The following is a 9767-nucleotide window of genomic DNA, read 5'->3' on the forward strand; positions in this document are numbered from 1 at the left end:
CAAGAACAGCTATGTGCCCAATCCACTGGGCTTGTGGACGTGATGCCGTCAAAATTGTGAATGATATACGCTCCAAGGCGCTCTCTCACCTGCAGTTTCAAGGTTCTGTTGGATGAGATGGATGCACAATATGGTGATGTGTTGTACCACCAGGAGGTTAGATGGCTGAGCAGAGGAAAATTGTTAATTGTGGTTATGTCCTAACAATACAATGCACAGTAATGAGCTGTGTCTGTAAAATAGCTCAAACTTACCTTCTGTTTCGGGCGGCGTTGTGCTGGATGGAGCTTGACTGCCCACGTGTGTCCAAACTCGGGAACGGTAATTTTCTAGAAGCGGATTTTAGGGCAAGAGCTATTACATCATACATACATTTCATCCATCATCCCATTTGTCCCGTCCATGATAATTGTTTTTGTAATTTAATGATTGTAGACATGACCTCATCTTTGAAATCTTCTTCCCTATTTGTGGATATTCTCTCTCTCTCTCTCTCTCTCTCTCTCTCTCTCTCTCTCTCTCTCTCTCTCTCTCTATATATATATATATATATATATATATATATATATATATATATATATGTGTGTGAGAGAGAATGTCCACTGTTAAATATTATTTAATGTGTAAAACGAGTTAGAAGATGGTTTTAGTAGAAACATATAAGTATCACTTTCATTCAAACTGAAAGCATATGAATAGATGGTGAAGAGTACATAAATTTAAAGTCTAGATGAAAAGAACAAATGTTGAAGAAAAGTTGACTAGGTGGGTGGGAAACAGTCAGTAGGAAAGTAGGAAGAGCTGAACAGAGCAGCAAAGACAAGAGTAAGACATTGTTAGTTGTAGGGGAGAAAGCATGTCCAACAAGAAAATGTGATTATAGGTGTAGGTCAGAAGACTCCTTCTGTCTTTGCCAGTGTCAGGGGTTCGCCACTCGGGCTGGCGCTCCTCGTACGCGGCGCGGCGCGGCGCTCCGCTCTTGTAGTCCAGGGCCAAACAGGCACGCCTAGTTAGCACCAGCCAGCCCATCCGGCCTCCTCTTCTTTAGCTCGGTCGGATTCCTCCCTGACCCTAACAAAACACAGTCACCCTAATGCCCTTTATCCCAACTCCGCTATTGCCTTGTGTGTGTGTGTGTGTGTGTGTGTGTGTGTGTGTGTGTGTGTGTGTGTGTGTGTGTGTGTTGTATTCCATGCTGCTAGAGCATTCTTTTGAATGACTTTGTGCTGCTGGAACACTGTTTTGAATGACTACATGTTACTACAACAGTATTTAGAACTTTTACGTGCTTCTAGAACCTTAGTTTGAATTTCTACGTGTTACTAGAATACCATTTTCAGTTACTTCCTGTTGCTAGTCTTAATATGAATAACTTTGTGCTGCTAAAGCCCCATTTTGCATTGCTCAGATTATACAAGCCCGAGAAACCGTGCTACAACCCTGTTGAGTTGTACTCATCTCTGCATTTATCAGACTGCTAGAATTACCCAAAAGCCTGAACATTCGTGGGAGAGCAGCACTTCAGAAGTGCCCCCCCTCTCTCTCACACACACACACACACACACACACACACACACACACACACAGAGCAAGAGAGAAAGCGAAAGAAAATTGATTGTTCTTTGTATGTAAAGTGGGTGGCTCTTAAAAGAGCCGTTGGGTTGATGAAGACGGCGGTAACGCGCTTCACTTGGAGCTGGTGTACTTGGTGACGGCCTTTGTGCCCTCGGACACGGCGTGCTTGGCCAGCTCGCCGGGAAGCAACAGGCGCACGGCGGTCTGGATCTCCCTGGAGGTGATGGTGGAGCGCTTGTTGTAGTGAGCCAGACGAGAAGACTCACCGGCGATGCGCTCAAAAATATCATTCACGAAGGAGTTCATGATGCCCATGGCCTTGGATGAGATGCCGGTGTCAGGGTGCACTTGCTTCAGGACCTTGTACACGTAGACGGCGTAGCTCTCCTTCCTGGACTTTCTGCGCTTCTTGCCTCCTTTGCCGGCCGTCTTGGTCACGGCTTTCTTTGATCCCTTTTTGGGCGCGGTCTTGGCTGGATCGGGCATGATGCTGCTTCTCGAATAAACGAACAGAAAATGACTAACCCCCGCCTCGCGCCCGCTCTATTTACAGACCCACATGCTAATGACGTCCACACAAGACACCTTTTTTTGATTGGCTAAAATTCGATACCTCCTCCTGCATGGCGCCTCCTACTGCTCCTCCCTCCTCCGCTACGCTTTGTTTCCCTTCCCGCCGTTGTATTTACAGTGCAACGTGCACTATGAAAAAACAATTGGCTTGAAAAAAATTATACACATTATATATATATATATATATATATATATATATATATAGAGAGAGAGAGAGAGAGAGAGAGAGCGAGAGAGAGAGAGAGAGAGAAAGAGAAAGAAATGCGGAAGTAAGTTTCTACTAAAACCGTCTTGTAACTGTGCATATAAATGTATAAAAAAAAATAGATGTGCAAAAAAACAAAAATAAATTCTTTTTATGTACACAGATAGTTCTTATCTATCACTTTTACTACTTGTGTAGAGCGTTTGATACCTTATGCTTGAAAAAAACTTTTGACTTCCCCACTTCTCTCTCTCTCATATATGCATGCATGCGTGCGTATGAGAAAGAGAAATATAGAAGTTTCTACTAAAATCATCTTCTAAATTGTTTTAATCAAACAAGTTACAATATTTAATATATGCATCTAATATTGTATACTGTACAATATTATATATAATACACTATTTAATATATACGGAGTTATATATATATATATATATATATATATATATATATATATATATATATATATATATATATAAATAAGAGAGAGAGAGAGAGAGAGAGAGAGAGAGAGAGAGAGAGAGAGAATTATTACAAAAAAAAACAAATAGATCTACCACTTATGCTACTGTTGTACAGCGTTTGATGCCTTATGCTTCACGAAAGAAAAAGCCTTTTTTCCCCCCCACACGGAACAGCTCTTTTTCTAGACATATGGGTGGCTCTTAAAAGAGCCGTTGTGTTCGCGTCGTTCGGTGTTAGAGCGTTTAACCGCCGAAGCCGTACAGGGTGCGTCCCTGGCGTTTCAGGGCGTACACCACATCCATGGCGGTCACGGTCTTTCTCTTGGCATGCTCGGTGTAGGTGACGGCGTCGCGGATCACGTTCTCCAGAAACACTTTCAGCACACCGCGAGTCTCTTCATAGATCAGACCAGAAATACGCTTTACACCACCACGGCGAGCCAGACGGCGAATAGCCGGCTTGGTGATTCCCTGGATGTTATCGCGAAGCACCTTGCGGTGACGCTTAGCGCCTCCTTTGCCGAGTCCTTTACCACCCTTGCTTTTTTTTTTTTTTAATGAGTTTTATTGAAATTATACAAAATTCACAATCTTACACAAGTCATATTCAGAAAGAAAGGGAGAGAAAAAACTTACATAGTCAAAGTACAATTACACGCAAATAGAGTCCCACACTGAAGAGTCTTTAAACCAAGATGTGCTGCTTTTAAGTCTTCTTAGCTCTTTTGAATGTCCTTGAATACAACATCACTGGATATAAACGTTTGATTTATAGTCATTCTGGACCTTGTTTTCCAGAGTTTAGATTTAGTCAAACATATTATGAACCAAATGAAGTCATGCTGAGTCTTGCTACAATTTTCTTTAAAAATGCCATAGAAAATTGAGTTCATATTTATTTCTATATTGAGACCAATGATTTTTAATTTAGCCCATGTTTCTTTAGAGCGATAACACTAACAGGAAATGTTCGAGTGTTTCCTCTTCATTACAATTAGGCATCGGGCATTTACTGGTTTTTACAAAACAGCTCCATTTTACAACCGCTCTTACTGGGAGCCTTCTTACAGCGACTAACCAAGTTGTATCTCTCAGGTGTTCAGATAGGATTTTATTCTGTAAATTTTGGAGACATTCTTTGTTTTGGTCTTCCTCCAAATTTCTGAAAGCCACAGGGTTACAATAAACTCGATCAACAATTAAAAGATATATTTCTTTGCTCGAGTCTTTCACCCAATCGATGTTTAGATCTTTAAATTTGTTAGTGAAGTCGGAAAACATCAGTTTATAATACGGAATTCCTTTCCTCGATGGACCTTTTTTAGATTTCCAGTTAGAGATGTTCCCTATCCATTCGGTTTGCCTGGCAATACCACTCGCGATGATTTTGCACACTGCTATTTTAGTTTTTAGGGATATATCGACAGCCCCAAGGCCTCCCAGTTCCCTTCTCTTAAAAAGGAGCTCACGTTTTGTAACCTCACGAGTCGTATCCCATATGAAATTACAGCATATTTTATGAAGTCTTTTTACCCAAACTTCTGTCGGAGGTAAGATGCATGATAAAAACAGTATTTTTGATAATAGAAAAGTTTTAATAATATTTATTCTAGTTTTATAACTTAGATTACATGATTTCCATTTATCAATTTCATCTTGTATTATTTCTTCTTTTTTTGACCAGTTATGGTCGACACAGCCATTATTATCTATATATATACCTAAAACCTTTAATTGCTGAACTTCTGGGACATCTATGGGAAATTTGTTTTTTTCATTTCCAATCCAGACACATTCCGTTTTAGCTTTATTTAAGGAGGCTCCAGAGACTTGCTCATACTCGCTAAAATATTCAAAGATGATGTCTAGTTCTTGTTTAGATTTCACAAATACAGTTATGTCATCAGCATAAGCAGAGATCACGACTCTGTTCTTTCCTATTTGAAGACCTTTAAGTCTATGATCATCTTGGATTTTTTGTACAAGTGGGTTTATAGATAAAATATATAGGGCTGCACTCAGAGGGCACCCTTGCTTTACACCCCGCATAACTTCAAATGGTTCAGTCAAAGAACCGTTAACATTTACTTCAACCGTCGATTTAACATAAAGGCATTTAATCATGTTTATGAAATTTTCAGGGAATTGATACAGTTTTAAAATCTCCCACAAATAGTCTCTTGAGATATAGTCAAATGCTTTTCTTTGGTCCAAAGCCACAATGTAAAAACTGTCACCATTTTTATCAAAAACTAGTTCTCTTAATGTGTTCAAGTTGTCCCACATAAATCTTCCCTTTATTGCACATGTTTGTTGTTTAGCTATTATTACATCCAAATAGTCACTCATCCTGTTCATAATGGTCTTTGCAAAAATCTTATAATCGACATTCATTAGGGTGAGATGTCTCCAGTTGTTGATATCACACATTTCACCCTTTTTATACAACAAGGATAAAACGCCTTCATAGAACGAGTCATGCATGTAACCTCTAGCGATCCCATCATTAAAGGCTTGCGTTAATAATTTAGCCAAATCTATGGCGCATGCATGATAAAAATCAGACGGGAGACCATCTTTCCCTGGAGACTTTTTTAAATTTAATTGTTTAATGGCATCAACAACCTCAGCCTCTTTTATTTCCTCACCTAAGCTCTTGGAAGGCGGGTCGACACTATTTTTTACATTCAAAAAGGTTTTTAGAAGTTTATTATCTATTTCAATTGAGTCGTACATGTTTGAACAAAGGATCCGAACAGCATCTCTGACGTCTTTAGGATTTTTCACTATAGTTCCATTATCTGTTTTAATGGCTTCGATATATTGGGCTTCTTTCCTTTTATTAAATAGTGAAATTGCTTTTGTTTGATTTAGAAGTTCATCGGAAATTATTCCTGCTCGGACTTGAATGTTCAGTAAAAACTCACTATTTAAAGTTTCGATCTCTTTTTTCAAATCCTTTAAGTTGTTTTCCTCACTTTCATCTCTTGTATTTTTCAATTTTAGGTTTATATATTGTGTCATAATTGTATTGTACTTCTCATTTTTTTCTTTATTAAAACATAGACATTTGTATTTAAGAAATTTTTTAATCTGGATCTTAAAAACTTCCCACAAATCACAATAATTGGTAGTGAGGATATCTAAAGTTTTAATCCTATTAATTTCTTCCTTTAATTCTATAATCAATAAAGGACTTTTCAAGATTTGTGTGTTTAATTTCCAATAGTTTCTTCTTTCTTCATTTTTAAGTCTAATGCCACATATAACTGTCAAGTGGTCCGACTCAACCAAGAGTTTTGTTGTATAAAATTTTGCCTCAAAATTATTATTAATATATATCCTGTCAATTCTAGTTTTACATGTTTTATCAAACCTTGTAAAGTCCACTTTCTCTCGATATAATGTCCTAAATATGTCGGTGAAATGCTGTTCATTCATTATAGATTTAAGGACACCACCTTCTCTCCTAATTTTACATATTTTGGAAGAAATTTTATCATTATCATCTGTGATTGTATTAAAATCACCGCATACAATGGTATAGAAACCGACACACAGGAGCATTTTAAGCTTTTTAAAAAGCCGGATTTTACCAACAGTATCCTGTGCTGTGTATACATTTATTACTCTAATTTTTTTTGTGCAATAAAATACATCTATAAACATTAATCGACCAGGAATTATTTCACGGCTCTTAATTATTTTAAATTTATTGTTATAAAATAAGGTCGCAATACCATCAGCTTTACTTTCACCTATTGAAAAGATTGAAGGACCTTTGATCCATAAACTTTGAGCGTTCTGTACGTCTGCAAAACTGCTTAATCTGGTCTCTTGTATACATAAAATATCAACATGTTCTCCACTCAATATATTTAACTTTTTCACTTGATTAATTTTTGCCTGAATCCCTCTAACATTACATGTGGCAACAGTTAAATTTGAAAAAAGCATAAAAATTAAGATAAGGATCTTCTCCGATAGATATTATTGCATGTCCATTAGTCCACATTTTCTCAACATTATCCACATCATTTAACCTTAATTCCTGCAGACATATATCACATTTCTTTTTAAATGATATAGGAATTGAAGTTGAAATCAAAGACATTGTGTCAAAAAAAAAAAAGGGAAGAAAAGTAGGCGATATACATCATTCCTTAAACTTTTTTGCATTGTCAACATTTCCAGGAGAATTCCTCTTTCGCCTTTGGCGTTTATATGGATAGTCTAAAGTGTTTTTACCTTTCGACAGCGTGGGAGTGTCCGCAGTGTCACCTGTGTTGTCGGCGATTGTCTGAGTTGTTCCACTTTCACCAGCTGGATGCGATGACTCCTCTCGGCCCTGTAGGCTTCCTGCAGGTGTAGAAATGATCTGGGTCGCTCCGGTCTCTCCCTCTGAGCACGTAGGCTCCTCTGGGGCTTGTAGACCTCCTTCAGGGGTTGAGCCGATCCGAGTCTCGCCGACTTCTACAGCTGATAGCGCAGGAAACTCCGATGCTTGCCGTCTCTCCACAGACGAAAGACTGGGCGGAGATGCTCCGCTGCTTCCAGCAGGTACTTCCGGTGTCTTCCGTCTCCCTTCCGGGGTCAGAGATTCGGCGCTGCTCTCAGAGTCCTCGCTGTCTTCGCTGTCGCTGGTATCGGTGCTGCTTGAGTCACTCCCAGATGTCGAGTCGTCCTCACTTGTGTGTAGTTTATTTTCTTCCCAGTTGTTATCCTCTTTATCGTTTGTTTTGGTCTCTGTGTTATGTGCGTTTTGTGTTGCATTCTGGTCAATGTCTTTTTGATTTTTCGGCATTCTCAGTTTATAGCTGTAAGAATTTGGGCATTGAAAATATATATGCCCAGTTTCATTACATAAATTACATACTTGTGTATTTCTACAACTCTTTCCTTTGTGGCCAAAGCTTCCGCATTTCCAGCACTTTGTTTTCTCACAGTCCTTTGCCTGATGGTCGGAATCGTTACATATAAAACATCGCTTTGTTTGGCCGGGGTATGTAATCGTTCCATTGTATGGTCCCATGGAAATGGAATTTGGTATCTGGAATATACTTCCGTCTGGGTTTTTCTTGAGTTTTATTTTATATCTCCTGACTCCATACCATATCCCGAACTGGTCCAGCGGCTTGTCAACAGGGTTCAGTATCTCACCAAACCTTAAGAGGTATTGTTCTACATCCGAGTCAGCGATTCTCCCAGTCCAAAACTTTACTACAATGCTCTTTATGTCTTGGGGAGCTGATGTAGTCATCTCCCAGTTTTTCCAGAATTCACTTCCTGTATTATTATTAAAAATTTGAGAAAATGTTTGAAGTGCCTGTTCTTTGGTAAAACATATTTCATACTCTTTTCTGTTAGGCATTGCAATAAAAGAGTATACATCTGTAGTCGATATCCACTGACTACTTAAAAGGTTTACTCCGACTTCAGACCTGTCTGGCGCTTCTCCTTCTCCACTGTAACGTAGTCTGACCCAGTGCCTCCCCGCCGACGGCGAGGAGGCCACACGGGGTGACATACCGAACCCCGGGTGGCGATAATTATCACCTTGTTAAAGGTGTTTTTGTTGTTGATGTTGTTGTTGTCGTTAAAGTCTTTAGTTTCAAATTACGAACGAGGGTACCACTTGCAAAAAGAGAGTATTAATTACCACCCTTGCCTCTGCCAGACATGATGCTGCTCTCGAAGTCAAACCACTCAATAAAAGTTCTCGCGCAGCGCCCACCTATTTAGCCACACTCGACAGGACCTAGTTGAGAACAGGCGAGGAGGCGGGCCTTACACCAACGGTCACACAACAGCTCTCTTTTTCGAAAACAATCACTAGGCACTGCTTTTCACCTGCTAACGTCTTCTTCTTCCCCATTCTCTCTCTCTCTCTCTAAATACACACACACAGATACAAAACATTATTAGTATTATCAGTACTAATGTTTTGGTTCCATTAGTAGCAGCAGCAGTAGTAGTAGTAGTAGTAGTACAACACAATAGTAAGGAACTTTGGGTAAAACATACATAGTAAAGCATACAGCCAAAACACTCATCAGCGTAAGGGGGTTAGAAAAAGCTGTCTGTGTTTGTACAACATTAACATTACTGTTTCAAACACAAGACGTTCCTTTTGAGCATGTCCTTGGACTCGAGGCCTGTATATACTACAGTCCTACGTCCACTGCAACTACAGGTCACACATAGCAGCACAAGCCTTTATTAGTAGGCCCAGCATTCAGCGGATCAGCACCAATGTCTGTGTTCACTTTGAAGCCAGTCCACATTCTACCACACAAGTACTTCACTAACTTACAAGCACCACAGAAAGGAATGCAAACACAACTATCAGGCCTTGCTTTATCAGCTCTCGCAAATGCACGATATAATGGACTCTCGAAGGTCGAAATTAGCTACATTGTCTCAAACCCTCATCTCATTCTTAAAAAGTGTCACTCACAAGGAAAGCATATGCACTTCGACAGTTGTGCAAGAGAAACTAACATAACAAACATCACACACAAGTAGGAATACAAAGTCAGCCTTCACACTGTCTAATCACTGGCCTTCTCTTTTCCCATACGCACTGTGTTTGAACCTAAATGTCATGCATCAACCAAAACTGCACCTCCAGAATGACAGCTGAGTTTAAGATTGGCAAAATATGTCGCAGCAGTTGCATTCGTCAAATAAACCATGAGCAATTAAGTAGTGCCAATGAGATAGTTACAGCAATGTGTAATGTCCAATAAGCTCAAAAAGAATCGGACACTTTATTCTACTTGGCCAATCAAACACAATTATGAACTGGGATTCTGATAGTTGTGCGCCTTTAACTCACTGTGTAGGAAAATGAGGTCAGCTATATAGACAACACCTTTCATTACGTATTTAATTACTTTGATTGACGTCATTACTAGAATCAGTAGTAGTAGTACAATACCTACAAC

The 9767-nt window shown here is 39.3% G+C and overlaps 1 protein-coding gene across 1 annotated transcript; it reads right to left on the reverse strand.

Annotated features, from left to right (window-relative positions):
* Positions 1–777: 777 nt before the first annotated feature.
* On the reverse strand, positions 778–2148 carry LOC128630800 (histone H2B-like). The gene has a single exon (XM_053679086.1). The coding sequence runs from the start codon at positions 2059–2061 to the stop codon at positions 1687–1689; it is 375 nt and encodes a 124-aa protein (XP_053535061.1). The 5' UTR covers positions 2062–2148; the 3' UTR covers positions 778–1686.
* Between the last annotated feature and the right edge of the window lie 7619 nt (positions 2149–9767).

This window comes from Ictalurus punctatus, unplaced genomic scaffold, assembly GCF_001660625.3.
Source record: "Ictalurus punctatus breed USDA103 unplaced genomic scaffold, Coco_2.0 Super-Scaffold_100060, whole genome shotgun sequence".
In the NCBI taxonomy this organism is placed as follows: Eukaryota; Metazoa; Chordata; class Actinopteri; order Siluriformes; family Ictaluridae; genus Ictalurus; species Ictalurus punctatus.